Here is a 17,208-nt window from a genome sequence, read left to right as displayed (position 1 = left end):
CCCCACCCTTCCCCCTGAGCAGCCCCACCCACACTCCACCAGACCGGTGGGTGGCAGGAAGCACAGATGAGTGCTGGGATGGCATGGGGAATGCCATCACCAGCAGGAGCAGCCACCGTGGCACAACGGTGACACCATCGCAGGGTGGGGATGGGGATACAGGCCCCCAGCTGCCCTCTCGGCCCCCAGCCGTCCCTGGGAAGGTCAGGCCATGGGTGCCAGGCCACGGGCGGCTGCTCCAGCTCCGCCGGATCTGCCTAGAGCGCTGCCCGCTCCCGCTCTGCCGCCGGCAAGGTCAGCGCGGTGCTACGGCAGTACCGGCCCCTCCATCCCCATCACCGGCCAGCCGCTCCCGGTTCCCACCGGCTGGAGGGACGGGCATGGCGTTGGTGACCCCACACCACCCACGCGGGACATGGCGGTCCCGTGACTCTGTGGGCTGGCGATGCCCTGCCCGGGAGCGCGGGGGGCAGCGGGGAACAGCAGGAAGGGCCGGGGGCAGCGGGGAACAGCAGGAAGGGCCGGGGGCAGCGGGGGCAGCGGGAAGCGCCGGGGGCAGCAGGGAGCGCGGGCGGAGCGGGCAGGGCCGGCACCGCTGCGCCACCGCCCTCTGGCGGCCGCCGGCGGCACAGCCGGGCCCACGCCCTGCCCGCTCCTCACGCCCTGCCCACACCCGGCTGCCGACTGCCCGCTCACTGCCCATGCCCTGCACACACCCTGCCCACCGCCCACACCCTGCGCACACCCTGCTCACTGCCCACACCCTGCACACACCCTGCCCACCGCCCACGCCCTGCACACACCCTGCCCACCGCCCACACCCTGCACACACCCTGCCCACTGCCCATGCCCTGCCTGCCCACCCACTGCCTGCCCCCTCCCACCCCCTGCTTGCCCACTCCCCGCCCCCTGCCCGCATCTGCCTGCTCTGTGCCTGCATCCAGCTCCCACTGGGGCTTCTCCAGCACCCCCTGCCTTGTCACACCCGTGTGACTCCAGCCCACGTTCCCCCAGATGTGTGTCCCTATAAGCCCTCTCCCCCCACGTGCACCCCAGAACTCCATGAGCCCCTCTGTGGGACAGCCCCAGTCCCTCATCTATCCCACGGGCAGTGGCGGCCCTGCTGCCTCACACATCTCCAGTGGGTGCCATCTGTTTCCTGAGGCCTCTGGCCACCCCAGTGCTTTCCATGGAGCCGAACACTGTGAGGTGCTCCGGGGTTTCACCTGGTACCACATGGCACAGCACAGTGATCCACTGTCACTTCTGGGATAGCATGCTAAAAGCCCAGCCCTATGGGGGCACTGACATCCCAGGATCATGTGCTCCAGCCCCTCTCCACCTGCATGGTCACCGCTGCCAGGAGGGAGGCTGGGGCTGGCACAGTATTGGCAGAGTCCCCGGCTGTCCTGAGCCCACCCCTCGGCAGGAGGGGCTCAGCTGGTGCCGACTGCTTGGGCACAGATCCTCATGGCTGGATGCTCTGCAGCCTCTGGCACAGCCGTGTCAGCACCTGGCCACTGCCACTGAAGAAAAACACATTCCCTTGCCTCCAGATAGAATTTCCTGTTTTGTTTTTTATCAAAATGGTGCCCATTGCTTCCCACGCTGGGAGGCACTGCTGAACAAAGCCTTGCTCCCTTGCTCTCTCACCTCATGCCCTCTTGGAGGGCGCACGGGCTGAGATCATCCTGTCCCTCCAGCAATGGGCTTGTGCCCAGCCCAGCCCAGCGCTGCCCACTCTGCTCCACCCAGCCAGCTCTGGGCACCCCAGCGTGTCCAGCCGCGACACGGACTTTCCTCCTCCCTCCTTCCCTGGCTGAGTGGCTCTTACTGCGATAGAGCCACTCAATCCCCTGCTCCCAGGATGCCGGGAAGGCAGGAGAAGTCATGCGGCTCAAACAGCCCCAGCCCAGCAGAGAACTTGTTACACATTTACCCCGCATTAATGAGGCGTCACCGGCTGCTCGGCCTTCGGACCGCAGGGCTGCTTCCCCCGGCCCCACGGCAGCTATGGGGGTTCCGGGGTGTGGGTCCCCCCAGAACCGGCACCATGGCAGCAGCCACATCCCCTTCCTCCCCCTCCAGCCCGGCTGGGCTGGACTTTGCCGGAGCAGATGAGGCACTGGGACGGTGATGAGTGCCTTCATCCTGGCACTCCTCCAAGGCAGGAACAGGACCGAGCAGGCAGGAGCGGGTGCGTGGGGACATCGGGATGTACCGTGGCTGTGATCGGGATTCCTAGGCTTGCTCGCACCTCTTTTCCCTTTCCAGCGCAGGCAGAGGGGGTGGCAGCACCCCGAAAGCCCTGGGCTCCCGAGGGGCTGTTCCCAAGCGGCCAGGCAGGTCCTTGGGTGCAGAGGGAGGACACACGACACAGTTGCCTTTTGTTGGTGCCGGCCCCGGGAGCAGGACCGGGGCTTTGCATCCCCTCCCTCCACCCCCGCCGCCGGCGGGACTGGCGCCCAGCACCGGGGATTTGGGGTTTAAAGAGCCGGCGGCAGCCAGAGCCCAGCTGACCCGCGGGGCGAGGAGGCAGGCGAGCTCCGGCAGAGCCCCCTGCTGCAGCACAGCAGGTGAGATGGGTTCGGGGCGCCGGGCTGGCCGGGGGCTGTGGCGTTGGGGACCTGGGACAATGGAGTTCCCAGGGAAGCTGTGAGGTCCCTGCGTCCCCACAGTGGGTACCGGGTGCCAGCGGGCTCGGACGTGGTGCTGAGAGGGAAGTGAAGGCATCACTGGGCAGATGCCACCTCCTTGTTCCTGTCACCCCACAGCTGAGCAGGAACCCCAAGCCCTGCCCCAGCAGGGGTGGCCTGGGTGATCAGCACCATGCTGGGAAGTTTCCCAAGCAGTGCTCCTTCCCTGGGCACTGGTTTATGGAAGGGGAGCTCCCCTGGTGGCCTCCCACCTGCTGCTCCTTGGCGGTACTCACTGGCTGGGTCAGGCAGGGGTTGGCACCTGGGTGAGCCCCGGGGCGATGGGCAAAGGGGGTGTCCTGCGGCTGGGCACGGGGCTGGGCAGGAGCGGGAGCGGGGCCAGCACACAAGGCCCCATTGTGCCGTGCCGGCTCGGCCCTCAATGGCCCCATTATGCTCGGTGGCGGCCCCCGCAGCCTTCCCAGCCGACACAGCCCCCGGGAGCACCGTGGGAGGCAAGCTGAAGTGCCTGTTGTGCTGGGGTCCAGGGTGAGAGGAGCAGGGTGAGAGGAGAGGGCAGGGTGCCGGGACTGCTCCACCACTGCCTGTCTGGGTGCTGCTGGGTGCCATGGAACGCTGTGCTCCCCGCTGCCACCAGCTTTGGGGGCAAGATGCCCACAATGGGGAGCAGGCAGGCTCGGGGGGCAGCTGGACACCCCCGTCCTCTCTTCCCCACCCTCACCATCCCACCAGGCATTGCCTGTGCCCAAGGTGGCCATGGCTGTACTGCTTTGCCCCAGGGCAGGGAGGAGCAAGTGGGCAGGGGCAGTGAGGGGCTGACATCAGCCCTGTGTGTGGATGCAGCGGGGCCAGCAGGAGAAGATGAATGGATCAGCATGCTTCCCAACAAGACACACCCGGGCTAAAATTACTGACCCCATGGCAGGGACACCAGCCTATTTTTAAAGCCTAAGGAGCTGGATGCCACTGGTTGGTGTGGCTCAGGGCAGGGCCAAAGGGACGTGGGCAGGACAGCAGGCAGGGGGACTCAGCCAGCATCTCCCACTGCCCTCCTGCTGGGGTGGGGAGAGTGCTTGCATGGTGGCACAAAGCCTGGGTGTCCTCCTCCTGCCTGACATATGGCTTTGAGGAGCTTTGGTGGCTTTCAGTGCAGGGCACATGGCCCCTCTGCCTGTCCCAGAGCCTGGCTGCTGGCAGACACGAAGCCAAGGACAAATGGTCATCTTGGGTCAGGAGGATAGGATCCTATAGGATGAGGATCCCTCCCTTTCCCTTTCCAAAAGGCCACTGCCCTGCACCTGGAGGATGCACATCCCCTTCTTCATCACCACCCCAAAGGTTCCCATGTACCTATGGCTTGGTGCCACAGAAGGGACAAACGATGGCAGCACCCCACAGGTGCTCAGGCACTGGGGTGCACACAACGCCCCCATTCCCTGGGCAGCCCAGATCAGTCCAGAACAGGGTTGGGACAATTAAAAAGGGATTAGCTGGGCTACACCAGCATGGCACTGCCGGGAGCCGGTACCTAATCCCAGCAGGAATGCACTGGGGCCACTGGGGTCCCTGAGGCTGGGGTCTCACCAGCCTGCTGTGATGGGGGGTGGACATAAGGTCAGGGTGTATCCACAGACAGGGTGTGAACCCAGAGCTGGTGTCGCCCTCGGACATTGCCTGCATGCTGTGCTACAAGGATGCAGCTGTCTCAGGCACATTTGCTTGCTGCCAGCCAAGCCCTCATGCTGGCCCACTTGGGATGCCATGAGCTCTGTCCCCTGCCTAGCACATCCTTTCCCTGTACCAGGAATGTGGCAGCCATGCAAGGCCTGATGTCATCTCATGGCCCAAGGTTATGGATGTGGACCACCACAGACAGACTCCCAAAGAACTCCTAAAGCCACATCTTTAGCGCCATCACAAATCACCAGCAGTTTTTTGGGGTGTCCAGACCCAGGGGAGACTAGCTCGAGCAGCATATCCCTGTGCTCAGGTCATGGGTGCAGGCTGGGCTGAGGATGCCACTCTCCTCCCCTGTGACTAGCTGGCAGTGTCACTGGCAGTGCTGGCAAAGGCCACCCTGCTGCACAAACACATCTCTTGGCTGGGGAGCAGTGCCGTGCCCAGCCCATGTGTCACAGGGATGCCTATGGCACCAGCTGTCATGGCACAGCTCACCCTGACCCTTGGACCCATGGATTTCCGTGTCCTCAGCCATGATGGCTCCACCCGGGCAGAGGGAAGCTCTCTGGGCCCCAGGGACATGGGGGACCACCCTGTAGCACCCTTGGGGGAATCACCCCACAGAATCACGGGGGTTCTTCTGGTGAGGTACCACTCCCATTTGGGATGCAGGATTTGTACCCATCCTGAGGGCTAGTGGATGCCAGCCCCAGCCCTCCTCCCTGCATGCAGGGTATCCAGCAGCCAGTGGTGCTGGTCACCCGTTCGATGGCACGGATACCTCCCATGCCCTGCTGGCTCAGCCCCGGCACGGGAGATGCAGGAGCCTTGGCCGGTGCCTGCTGCGGTGCCGCCCCTGGGCCCTGCGGAGGTGCAGAGGAGCCGTTTCCTCCCGCTGACACCGCCGGGGGCCCGGGCGCTGCCGGCCGAGCTACAGATGCTTGCCGGAGCCGGAACCGCCGGGGGAGATTTGGCCGAGGCAGCGATCCCCGGGTGCGGATCTGCCAGCGGCAGGGTCGGGATCAAAGAGCGAGAGCGGCAGCACCTGCTGGTGCCGTCGGCAGCGACACCCCCGCGCTGGCGGGGAGCCAGGCCACCGGCACCTGGCTGTGAAACCTTCCGCGGGCTGCGGAGCGCGGGGATGAGGGCGGGATGCCCATTCCACATGGGGACCGTCACCGTGCCAGCGGCCAGAGCCTCCGGGGCTGGCCAGGAACACCCCGTGGGGCGGGAAGGGGTGGCCGGCGGGCGACGTGGCGCATCCCTCCCGCGCCGTTTGTTCCGGGATGGAAGCCCGGCCCTCCTGACGCTTGATGGTTTCTCCAGGCGGAGCCGCTCCCAGCAAGGTCCCCTCAGGGCTCCAGGGCTGGGGCGATGGTGACGTCACCTGGTCACCTCGCCACGCTTGCCGGGAGTGGCGGTAGTTGGAAAAGTTCCAACTGGGTGAAGGGAAACTGAGGCACGGTGCTGGAATAGCACAGGAAGGTGCCATTGTGCAGGGCTGGGCACGACATCCCCGTCCCCACCATCTCAGCGCCGTCCTGGTAACAGTAGGCACAGGGACGCCATGCCCGTGTGAGGGCCACCCAACCCAAAGTCCTGCTGGTGCCTGGTCAAAGTCTTACAGTACAGTAACCCCTGCCGTACCGGTGCCAGCTCCTCTGCTGCTCCACCCGTCCCCTCGCTGTCTCTGTCCTCCTTACTGCCCATAAAGCTGGGCTGGGCTGGGCTGGGCTCGGCCGAATGCCACTCAGCACCGTGGCACAGCCAGGAGAAGAGCAAGTTGTGGTGCTGGAACAGAGCCTGCCAGCATGCCAGAGTTCCAGGGCTGGCAGCACGAGGGTTACTGGCGCTGGGACAGAAGGGCATTTCCCGGGCACCCTGCCTGGCACAGCTTCTGCCTACTGCACGGCTCTGGCTTCCTGCTGAACCCACTGCCTGCCTGTGCCTGCACCTGCACCTGACCTGCCCGCACCCGCTGCCGGCCCGCCCGCACTCCCTGCCAGCCCACCTGTGCTCGCTGCCTGCTGGCACCCACTGCCCGCACCTGCCCGCACCCTCTTCTGCCCGCACTGCTGCTCACCCTGCACCTGCCTGCACAGCCTGCACCCCTGCCTGCACAGCCTGCTGCCTGCAGCCCTGCCTGCAGCCCTGCCTCCCCACGCATTCCGCACCTGCCTTCCTGCACTCCTGCACCCGCAGGTAGGGACCGTCAGGGGCACGGGGAGAGCGAGGCAGGTGCGGCCCCCAAGGCAGCTCGTGTTCGCCCGCCCCGAGCCCTGCCCGCCGAGGCACGCGTGGCCCCGCTGCCGGCACCACTCGGCACTTGCTATTCTTGGCAGCGGCAGCTGGAAAATGGGAGGCAGCGGAGGAATTTTGTTTGCTCCGGGCTGGGCCCGGGCCAGACATCTGGGCTGCAGCTGAGCGGGGCGCGGGACCGGCCCCCGGTACCCCCGGTACGGCCCCGACACCCCCCGCCCCGGCCCCCACGCTCGGGCAAGCAAGTGCCTGTCCCGGCGAGGGGGAGCCCCGGCACCGATCGTGGGCTGAGCCACGCGTGTGCTGAGCTTGGCATCCTCAGCTCTGCCCCGGGGGCCGCGGGTGTCACCGTGGGTGTCCCCGTGGGTGTCACCGTGGGTGTCACCCCGGGCCACTGGGGTGGCAGCACGGCTCTGTGTGTGTGTGTGTGTGTGTGTGTGAGGGGCCGCGGGTGTTCGCCTGTGTGCGTGTGTGTGTGTGTGTGTGTACATGTGTGAGGTGCCCGCGTATCCGTTTGTGAGCGTGTGCTCGCACACTCGTGCGCGTGTCCCTGTGCGCGCCCCCGGCCCCGCCCCGCCCCGCCCCGCGGGGCCGCCCCGCTCCCTCCCGGAGGACGCGGCGGGCGGGGCCGGGCCGGACCGAGCCGAGCCGGGACACAGGTGGGTGCCGGGGGCCGAGGGCCGGCAGGGTACGGGGGTGGCCGGGGAGTGTCCCGGGGTGACGGGGTCTCTGCGCTGCCGTCGGGGGGGCGCCCCGTGCTGGTATTGGGGGCTCGCGGCGGGGTCCGTGTCCCCTCCGGCAGCGGAGGGCACCGGAGGGCTGGCGCCGGGGTTGGCACGGGGAGTTTCGCGGGCTGGATCTGCCAGGGTTGGCACCGAGGGTCTGTGGTGCTGCCGCTGCTGCCCGCCCCCCGCCCGCCCCCCGTGCCAGCCGGGTCGGAGCCAGGCGGGTCCGTGCCCGGGGGTCTGCCCCGGCCGCTCGGCCAGTGAGGGCAGGCGGGAGCCCCCCGTGCCCCGGCACGGCCCCGGCCGGCGGCAGCCGTCGGGGCTGCCAGAGCCCGGCGGGTCCCGCGCCTCATCCCGGCGCCTCTGTAAATGCCATTAGCGCCGACCGCCTTCGTGCCGGGACACCGGGCAGCCGTACCCGGCTCTGCGCCCAGCCAGGCCCTGCCCGCTGCCCGCCCCGGGCTCACCGGCCAGCCTGGAGGGGGCTGCCCTGCCCGCAGGAGCCCCTTCCGTGCCGTGCGTACGTGACCGTCCTGGCCAGCATCCACCAGCTCCCAGCTCAGGCAGGGTAGCAGAGCCTGGGGTGATTGCACCGAGCCCCGCGGCTGTGGTGGGGCTTTGGTTGTCACTGGTGTCCTGGTGAGACCCCAGTGGCTGTGCCACGGGTGAAACCTACAGGGGCTGATGATCAGCTTGGCTCAGTCTGTGCCTTGCACAAGGCACTGCAGAATGGCCAAGAGGCAAGGTGGGATCTGTGTTCTGGCACAGTGCCCTGATAACCATCACCTCCCACTCTCCAGGGGAGAGGTGCTGCTGCCAGAGTCAGAGGAGGACTTTCCTACCTCGTGGTGTGCACCCATCAGAGTGGCAGACACACCAGCATAGGCCCCTCTGGTTATTGTGGGCACCTGCTCAGCCAGAGTCCCCAAATCCTGCTCCCATTTGCATGGTGGTACAAGAAAGGCCAAGGACTAATGGTGGGGCTGTAGCAGTGGGGGAAACTGAGGCATGGGACCCCCTGACTACCATCGTGGACAGCTTGCCCAGTGCTCAGGAGCCCACTGACTGCCCAGCATGCTCTATCTGGTTGCCACCACTTCGGTGGTTGCTCTGTCCTTGTCCCCATTCCTATAGCACAGCTCCGTGCTTGCAGGCAGGAATGGGCAGAGCCCGGCACACTCCTGCTGATGGGCTCAGACAGGCATGGGCAAGGCTGGATGCTGCTTGGCTGGGCTGCCTCTGTTTCCCCACGGGCAGGAGCAGTGTTTCTGAAGCCCATTATGCTTGGGATTAGATTAATGGGGACTTTAAAATAGGGAGGGACGTTGCTGGCTCGCATCCCCTCCAACAACGAGGTCGAGCCCAGTGGGGGATCCCCTTGTGCCGCGCCTGGAGTTGCCCTGTGCTGATGCTCAAGGCTCTGCAGACACTCGGCAGCATCGGGGAGGGATCGTGGTCTGGGGGCTGTGGGGAGGGGGCTGTAACCCGAGCTGAGGTCTTGTTTCTCTGCCCCAGCCGCGGCGCCACCAGCCAGACCCCGGCCATGAGCCGCACGCTGCTCCTGCTCCTGCTCCTGCTGCGCGGGCTCGCCGCGGGCCGGCCCCCGGCCGCTGCCACCCCCCGCCTCAAGCTGTCCTTCCCCGGTGAGCACGGGACACGGGCTGGGTGGGGGTGTGGGGTCAGCTCTGGGCGCACTGGTTCCGTGTCAGCACAGCCAGCATCATCAGAGGGACGGGAGGATCCTGGGGGGCAGCACGGTGCGGTGGGTGCAAGCCCCAGCAGGGACACGTCCCTAGCGCTGCTGCCGCCCTCCCCGCGGGCTATCAGGTGTTGGCACTGTTCCTTACCTGATGCCAGCCCAGCCAGGCCACCTGCCTGTCCTTGGGGCCATGCCTGCGCTTGGGACCTCGCTCCCAGCCCCCGGCATGTGCAGGCACAGGTGCTCCATCGCTGTGTGCACCATGGTGGCACTCCCTGGCCTCAGCTGTGCCATACCTGTTGGGAATGTTGTGCCAGCTGGAGAGCTGCTTCCGTGTCCCGACCGGCCACTCCAGGGGCTCCAGCACGGCGCAGGGGGCTTTGTCCAGCGGCAGGGCTCAGCAAGAGCTCTCCTCGCAGCCTGACAAAGGGCTGTTTGTTCCCGCCACGGTGGGATTAGCTCCGCGGGGCAGGGAATGGCCCTTTCTCCCCCGCTGCCGGGTGAGCGGTGCGGAGATGGGTGCCGAGGGCATGGGAATCACTGCTGAGCGCTGTGATGAGTCTCGGGGGACACGGGGACGGGTGTGGGGCTGGCATGGGGAAGAATGCTGGGCAGGCAAGGGCTTGGTGAACCTAGTCAAGCCAGTGGGACAGGTTTGGGGGAGGGGATGGCATGGCAGGGGGCCGTGGCCTGACCCGGGCTGCCTCGGAGCGTGTCCGGGGCAGTGGAGATGGACAGGCAGTGGCGGGGCCGGGCTGAGCAGCGCCGCTGGGTCCCGGCAGAGCTGCGGGCTCGCCACGGGCTGCACCACTTCTCGCTGGAGCACTCCTGCTGCTACGAGGCCCTGCTGCTGGATGAGGAGCGCGGCCGTCTCTTCGTGGGCGCCAAGAACCACCTCCTCTCTTTGGCCCTGGATGACATCAGCCAGCGGGGCAGGAAGGTAACGGGGCGGGGGGAACACACTGGTGGGGCAGTGCTGGGTGCTCCAGGTGCGGTGAGCATCCCCTTCTCCACCCGCAGATCTACTGGCCGGCTCCCGTGGAATGGAGGGAAGAATGCAACTGGGCCGGCAAGGACATCACTGTGAGTGGTGGGGAGCGTTGTGGGATGCCAGGACTACACCAGGGATCTGCCCCAGCAGTACCTCACCCTTCATTCCCTCCATCCCCAGGCAGAGTGCATGAACTTTGTGAAGATCCTGCACCCCTACAACCGGACCCACCTGTACGCCTGTGGCACTGGTGCCTTCCACCCAGTCTGTGCCTTCATCGAGGCTGGCCAGCATGCAGAAGTGAGCCTCCCCTGGCACCACCACAGCCTCCAGCTGCTGCCACCTGCCCACCTCCCATCCTTACCCCTCTCCAGGAGCCCGTTTTCAAGCTGGACCCCCACCACATTGAGGATGGCAAGGGGAAGAGCCCATATGACCCCCGGCACACAGCTGCCTCTGTCCTTGTGGGTAAGGGCATTCTGAGCCTGGCGCTGGGTGCAGCGTGGCACAGGGGTGCCGGGGGGGCCCCTATAACACTTCCCTCGGTGCCTGCCAGGCGAGGAGCTCTACTCTGGGGTGGCCACCGATCTGATGGGCCGTGACTTTACCATCTTCCGCAGCCTGGGCCGGCGTCCCTCCATCCGCACGGAGCAGCACGACTCTCGCTGGCTCAACGGTCAGTGCTGGGCACTGGGAGGGTGGGGGCCAGGGGGGCCACTGGCAGTGACAGTGCTGCTGCCTGGAGGCATCAGGGCAAGGACTCCTTCAGGCTCAGATATGTGTTCACTGCCTCCAGAGGGTGATTTCAGGGGTTCATATGTCACCGCCAGACCCTCAATGTCTGGTGGATTCCCATTCTCACCCTGCTCTGCAGCTGGGCAGGGCTGGTTCTGCACCCTCCCCTGGGACCCCAGCAGGTACTCCAGGGTTCCTGGGGAGCACAGCTCGTGGAGGCATTGGAAGCACCACCCCTCTGTCCCCAGAGCCCAAGTTCGTGGCCGTGTTTTTGGTGCCAGAGAGTGAGGACCCAGACGATGACAAGATCTACTTCTTCTTCCGTGAGACGGCGGTGGAACGGCAGCAGGGGCTGGGCAAGACCAGCTTCGCCCGCATCGGCCAAATCTGCCGGGTGAGAGCGTGCACAGGCAGGGGGTCTGGGGGCCAGGGTGCCCAGGGGTGCCACCTGCTGCTGCTGCTGCTGACACCGGCGTCCTCCTTGCCCTGGCAGAACGACATGGGCGGGCAGCGCAGCCTGGTGAACAAGTGGACGACATTCCTGAAGGCTCGGCTGGTGTGCGCTGTGCCAGGGCCTGACGGGGCAGACACCCACTTTGATGAGCTCCGTGAGTGAACGGGGATGTGACCCCAGCAGTGTAGCTGTGGGCAGCACTGCAGCACTGATGCCTTCCCTGCTTGCAGGGGATGTTTTCCTGTTGCAGACAAGAGATAAGCGCAACCCTCTGATCTACGCCATCTTCTCCACCTCCAGGTCAAGCCCCTTCCCCAGGACCCTGCACACATCCAGTGGTGCCCCCCTTGCCCCCTCACATCTTTCCCCTCTCTCTCCCACCAGCTCTGTTTTCCAAGGCTCAGCTGTCTGTGTCTACACCATGGCTGACATCCGCCGGGCTTTCCTGGGCCCCTTTGCACACAAGGAAGGTCCCAACTACCAGTGGGTGTCATACCAGGGCCGTGTGCCATACCCCCGCCCTGGCATGGTACGTGGAGTAGAGGTGTCCTGGCTGCTGCCACCAGTGGGATGCCACTACGTGGGGTGGGGACAGTGGGCTGTGAGACCCTGCTTAGCCAGTGCTGTCTCCCTGCAGTGCCCCAGCAAAACCTTCGGCACCTTTGGCTCCACCAAGGACTTCCCAGATGAGGTGATCCAGTTTGCCCGTCACCACCCACTGATGTATAACCCTGTCTTGCCCCATGGCCAGCGCCCCCTGTTCCTGCAAGCCACCGTGCCCTACACTTTCACCCGCATAGCTGTGGACCGTGTCACCGCTGCTGATGGCCACTACGACGTCCTCTTCATTGGCACAGGCACGTGGTGACCCTAGGGATGGGGCGGTGAGGGAGAGCGGGGAGATGCTGGGGCTGGGACCCGTGGCCTCACCCCTCCCTGCCTGCAGATGTGGGCACAGTGCTGAAAGTGGTCTCAGTGCCCAAGGAGAGCTGGCACCGCATGGAGCCGCTGCTGCTGGAGGAGCTGCAGGTCTTCCAGGTGAGGGTCAGGGTTCCACATCCCACCAGTCAGACTTCCCCGCAGCATCCCCATGTGCTGTCCATGCTCTGGGTTGTGCCAGGGCACTGCAGCTGCCCAGGATGTGGGAGCCAGGATGCTGCATCTTTAGGCTGCCCCATGCACCCTTAACTCCTGCCCATGCTCTGCCCACAGGATTCCTCCCCCATCATCAGCTTGCAGCTCTCCTCCAAGCGGGTAAGGGGGGACCCCTGGGCATTCCCAGGTCCACCATGGCTCTGCCTAGCCCCGTGCCACAGCACGGAGGTGCTCAGCTCTGCTCTTCCCCCAGCATCAGCTCTACGCTGGCTCAACCACAGCGCTGGCCCAGCTCCCCCTGCACCGCTGCAGTGCCTATGGCAAAGCCTGTGCCGAGTGCTGCCTGGCCCGGGACCCATACTGTGCCTGGGATGGCAACACTTGCACCCGCTATGTGCCCAACACCAAGAGGTAGGTGCCTTGCCGTGCTGGGGATGCAGTGCTGGGGCAGCCAGCCTGCCCTGAGGCCATGGTGAGGAGCACAGGTCAGGCTGTGCAGCCCCTGCTCCTCCATCACCCTCCCACAGGCGTTTCCGCCGGCAGGACGTCCGCAATGGTGACCCCAACGTGCTCTGCTCTGAAGGTGAGCTGGGAGCCAGCCCGAGTCTGGGGCTGCCCTGCCGTGGTGGGGGCTGACAGCCAGGCTGTGTCCTTGCAGATCCCAGGCGGGACACCGTGCCCCAGAAGCAACTCTACGGGGTGGAGGGAAGCACCGTCTTTCTGGAATGCATCCCCAAATCCCTGCAAGCCCACATCCTCTGGACATACCAGCGCACCCTGAATGATCCCCAGCGAGAGGTAGGCTCTCCCTGACCAGGTATGGCCAGTGGGGCCGTGCTGTGCCGTGCCGTGCCGAGCTGACCGGCCATCCCCGCGGGTACTGCAGGTGCAGATGGACGAGCGGGTGGTGCGGACGGAGCGGGGTGTCCTGCTGCGCAGCGTGCAGCGCTCCGACGCCGGCCTCTACCTCTGCCACGCCACCGAGCACGGCTTCACCCAGCCCCTGCTGCGGCTCTCCCTGGAGGTGATCGGCGCCTGGCAGGCCACGGGCGTGGCGTCTGCCGGAGACCCCCAGCTCGCCGTCGGGATCCCCGGCCGCAAGGTCTGGTACCGGGACTTCCTCCAGCTGGTGGAGCGCCCGCCGCTGGGAGCCACGGACAAGGTGTGCCAGAGGCTGTGGAGCCGGGGCAGACCCCCGGCACCGGCCCGCAGTCCCGCCGGGCCCCCCGGCCGCGGGCAGGGCGAGGAGCCGCGCAGGGCCCGCCGCCGGCGCACCCACGAGGGGCCGCGGGCAGAGCGGGGGCCCCGCAGCGCATCCCCCTGGTGACCCGGGGGCCGGCCCCGGGCGCCGGGCTCTGCCTAGGAGCGGGGCCGCAGGTGGGGCACGGCCTCGGCCGCCCTGCCGGCAGCACTGCGGGGGCACTGCCGGGGGGGAGGCTGCAGCTCCGGGGCCGCAGGAGGGCAGCCGGCCTGAGCAGCCCCCGGAGGGGCTGCCGACCGCCCTTGCCGCCGGCTCCAACACCGGTGGGGACCCAGCCGGCTGCCGGCATCGCAGAGTCACCGAAATATTTATTAACGACTGTTACTATGAATGTAAACTGCGGGGCCAGGCAGTGCCCCCCCCAGCATGGCACTGCGGGAGGACGGCACAGCAGGGTCACGCTCGGGTTCCAAAAGGGCCACGGGCAGCAGTGGGAGCACGGAGGGGCAGCACAGGCACTGGTGGGACGCAGGAGGAGGGGGGCATAAAGGGGAGATGTTGGGGGGCATAAAGGTGGCACCCACTGCTCTGGGTGTAGAACAGTGGCACAGGGGACCTTGTACTAATTGAGCACAATAAAGCAGATTCAGCCGCCCAGGCTCCCGCGTCTGACCCAGAGCCCCAGAAGCGCTCGGGGGCAGCCCGGTGCCCCACAGCACAGACCCACTCTGGCACCCCAAGCCTGGAGGGGTGGGATGCCTGTCGACACTGGAGGGCTGAGGGGAGACAAGACCTGCAGGGACATTGCCAAGATTGATGGGTTTTCCCCAGACTTCCTTCTCCCCGTGCTTTCAGCTCCACTTTGCTTTCTGGAAGATGAAAACCAAACTTCCCCGGTGCCAGCAGGCAGCAATTAAGGCAGTGACCGAAGGTGACCTCGGAGTCTGCTGCCTCCTGCTGTCTGTGCTGGCATCAGGACCCCTGGTGGCACTGGCCACATCCCACGGCCTGCAGTGAGTGACACCATGCTACCAGCACAAGCCACGTCCCAGCACTGGTTGCCCCCCAGCATGAGCACAGGCAGGCAGTGGTGCAGGCAGGAGCAGGCAGATAAAGCAGCTGATTTTTTCTCCTCAGGGCTAGCTGGTAAAAGGCTTGCATCCTTCACCCCACCAAGCACCCTGGGGTCAGGGAGCACTGCTTTACTGCACCTCTGTGTCCCTGTGCCATCCCTGCAGCTTGTGGCATTGAGGTCCCCCCTCAAAGTGTTGGCAACCCCAACCCCTTTGACTACCCCATGTGACACCTGTCACTGTCCCCAACAGAGCAAGCAGCACAAGGATCTAGTAAGTATTTATTTCCAGCATGACAGGAGGGTACACAGGGACATGGGCTGGTGCTGAGGGCAATGCTCAGGAGGGCAAGCAGGCAGGGAGCTGGGGGAGCTGGGGGCCTGCACCCCCTCGGAGCCGCAGGAGCATGTAGATTGTGCTCATGGGCCTGATGTCGTAGTGCTCCAGCCTGTGCTGGTCCTGCAGCTCCCTGGAGCCATAGGTCAGGCGCTGCTCGTTGGCAGAGGGCCCCTGCCGGGCCTGGATCTGCTCCTTCAGCTGTCGGACAGTGTCAGTGGGCAGCACCGTGTAGGTCGTGGTCCGGTTCTTATCATCCTTGACCAAGACCTGCATCCTCTGGGGCTCGGTCTGCAGCAGCACCAGCGTGGTGTTGTAGAAGATGCCGTGCGTGGCCAGGGTATCGCTGTCCTGTAGGGTGATGCTGTTCCTGCCTGGCTCCTGCTGTGCCAGGCGCTGTGTGTATGGTGAGATGCCCCAGTTCTGGTGGATCATGTCCTTCAGCTGCCCGATGGTGGTGTAGGGGCTGACACGCTGTGTCAGCCTGGTGCCTGACAGCTGCATCACCTCAATGGTCACGGGCCGGGCTGGCTGCAGGGACAGGAGAGCGGGTGGGCAAAGACAGCAGGGATGGGGCGGGGGACATGATGCTCACAGGCTCAGGCAGCCTTACCTGCACATTCCAGGGCTGGACGTTTGCAAGGCAGGGCAGTGAGCGGCAGTAGATGGCAGCTGCCTGTGCCATCAAGTTCCAGTTCTTATCTTGGCCCAGGATCCCTGTGGGGTCAGCAGGGTCCAGAATGACAGGGCTGCAAACACAGAGTGGGCATTGCTGTCAGCCCTGGGCAGTGGCACAGGGCCAGCAGGCACAATCCCACTGGGCACGGTCCTCACCGGGGACTGCGCAGCAAGCCCTTGACGTGGGCACCAATCTCTCTGTGCTGGAGTGAGTAGTACTTCTCCCAGTAGACGCAGATGTCCCGGTGCCGGCCCAGCAGCTCCAGCACTGTGCGGAAGCCCTGAGCCATGTCAAAGTTGCTCAAAGAGCCTATGCCCTCCTCCCAGGCATAGATGGTCAACAGCTCCAGGGCATACTTAGGGGGCAGATGTGCACTGGGGTTCTGCAGATTCACCTGGGGAGAAGAACAGATAGAGGTGAGAGCTGGCTGGGATGGGTGTCTATTGGGAACTGGGAAAGCTGGGCAGCCCTCACCTCCTTGTACCAGTACTTGACCAGGCGCAGGAGGTCCTTCAGCTTGGCAGGGTAACGCTTCACAAACATCTTCTGCAGCTCAGTGAAGCAGGGGGAAAACTCCCCAGGGTGGCTGCAGGCATCCAGGAGCCTCACATACACTTCTGGGTTTGGTGGGGCATCCTGGGTCACCTGCCCTGTGGGGTGAGAAGGAGGGTGAGAGCCATCCCAGCACTGACACCACTGCCTGTCCCTGTGCCAGCCTGCAGCCCTTACCCAAAGCATCATAGGCAGGCAGGATGTCCACATCAATGGACTCTCCAGTCTCCCGGGAGGACAGAGTAAGGCTGAGGGAGCGTGGTGTGCTGCCAGGACCTTTGTACCTGGGCTCACCAATGCACACATCAAACTGCAAGCTCTCCCTGCAGTCCTTCAGCCTTATCATGATCAAATCCAGGATTTCCTTTCTGTTGTTCTTCTGGTCCTTGTAGCTGGGTAAGCAGCTGAGGAAGAGCACCACATCAGCATCAGAGTTGTTCTTCAGAGCTGTGCCCTTTCCTGCTGATCCACCCTGCAGAGAGACACCCTGCTTGCTCAGCACCACTGCCAGCACCAGGATCGGCTGCCACCACTCCTGGAGCTGCCAAGGGAAACTGAGGCCGGGCAGGAGCTGGAGCATGGGACAGTGGGAAGGGTGGCAGCAGGGGTGTCAGCTGGCCCCCAAGCCAGGCAGCACTCACCTTGACGGTCTTTTGGACATGGATATTATCCTCAAAGCACTTCCTCTTCAGGAATTCACAGATTTGCCACACTGTCCCCTTCACCTGCATGGAGAACTCTGGGCTGGGCTGCAGGGTTCTGGCGATCCAGCCATCCAGCTCCCTGGCAGTTACTGTTCTCAGTCCGTTCATGGATGCCGCCGGGTCCACATCCATGCTGACAGGTATCGCTCCCTTTGCTCTCTTCTGACTTGCCGCCTCCTACGTCTCCTCCCGCCCACAACACTCCACCCCGACAGGCTGCGTCTATCTGCAGCAGCTTTTAAACCTTCCCGGGCCACCGCCCCGATGCGTCACTGCTGGGAACTTAAGGTGGCCCCTGGTCGTTTCCCCGGGATTGCTCCCCCCACCGCTGCGGGGGCTGGGAGGGGGCAGGAGTGGCTGCGGGTCAC

The 17,208-nt window shown here is 65.3% G+C and overlaps 2 protein-coding genes across 2 annotated transcripts; one reads left to right on the top strand and one right to left on the bottom strand.

Annotated features, from left to right (window-relative positions):
* The first annotated feature begins 7,179 nt into the window (after positions 1-7,179).
* SEMA3B (semaphorin 3B) lies at positions 7,180-14,010 on the top strand. Its single transcript, XM_071439220.1, has 18 exons — positions 7,180-7,255; positions 8,837-8,964; positions 9,803-9,960; positions 10,041-10,103; positions 10,192-10,311; positions 10,386-10,479; positions 10,568-10,687; positions 10,995-11,140; positions 11,240-11,354; positions 11,431-11,500; positions 11,585-11,729; positions 11,838-12,057; positions 12,147-12,238; positions 12,413-12,454; positions 12,549-12,706; positions 12,823-12,878; positions 12,954-13,093; positions 13,182-14,010. Exons 2-18 carry the CDS (start codon positions 8,865-8,867, stop codon positions 13,620-13,622), a joined length of 2,280 nt encoding a protein of 759 aa, XP_071295321.1. The 5' UTR covers positions 7,180-7,255; positions 8,837-8,864; the 3' UTR covers positions 13,623-14,010.
* An 826-nt stretch (positions 14,011-14,836) lies between these two features.
* OAS1 (2'-5'-oligoadenylate synthetase 1) lies at positions 14,837-17,065 on the bottom strand. Its single transcript, XM_071439806.1, has 6 exons — positions 16,778-17,065; positions 16,314-16,608; positions 16,059-16,234; positions 15,740-15,978; positions 15,519-15,654; positions 14,837-15,436 (listed from the first exon to the last, which is right to left on the bottom strand). Exons 1-6 carry the CDS (start codon positions 16,970-16,972, stop codon positions 14,909-14,911), a joined length of 1,569 nt encoding a protein of 522 aa, XP_071295907.1. The 5' UTR covers positions 16,973-17,065; the 3' UTR covers positions 14,837-14,908.
* Positions 17,066-17,208: the final 143 nt, after the last annotated feature.

Source organism: Agelaius tricolor, unplaced genomic scaffold, assembly GCF_023055355.1.
Source record: "Agelaius tricolor isolate 1412-34295 unplaced genomic scaffold, bAgeTri1.0.p SCAF_14, whole genome shotgun sequence".
NCBI lineage: Eukaryota > Metazoa > Chordata > Aves > Passeriformes > Icteridae > Agelaius > Agelaius tricolor.
Note: the sequence above shows the minus strand (reverse complement) of the source record. Positions and strands in the feature narration are given on the sequence as shown.

Bases quoted from the DNA above. Each gene is read 5' to 3' on its own strand.
- SEMA3B (XM_071439220.1), top strand. From the start codon at position 8,865: ATGAGCCGCACGCTGCTCCTGCTCCTGCTCCTGCTGCGCGGGCTCGCC. The intron at 8,965-9,802 runs GTGAGCACGGGA...GGGTCCCGGCAG, and splicing joins CCTCAAGCTGTCCTTCCCCG to AGCTGCGGGCTCGCCACGGG. The intron at 12,455-12,548 runs GTAAGGGGGGAC...CTCTTCCCCCAG, and splicing joins TGCAGCTCTCCTCCAAGCGG to CATCAGCTCTACGCTGGCTC.
- OAS1 (XM_071439806.1), bottom strand. From the start codon at position 16,972: ATGGATGTGGACCCGGCGGCATCCATGAACGGACTGAGAACAGTAACT. The intron at 15,979-16,058 runs GTGAGGGCTGCC...TCTTCTCCCCAG, and splicing joins TCAAGTACTGGTACAAGGAG to GTGAATCTGCAGAACCCCAG. The intron at 15,437-15,518 runs GTAAGGCTGCCT...CTGTCCCTGCAG, and splicing joins TCCAGCCCTGGAATGTGCAG to CCAGCCCGGCCCGTGACCAT.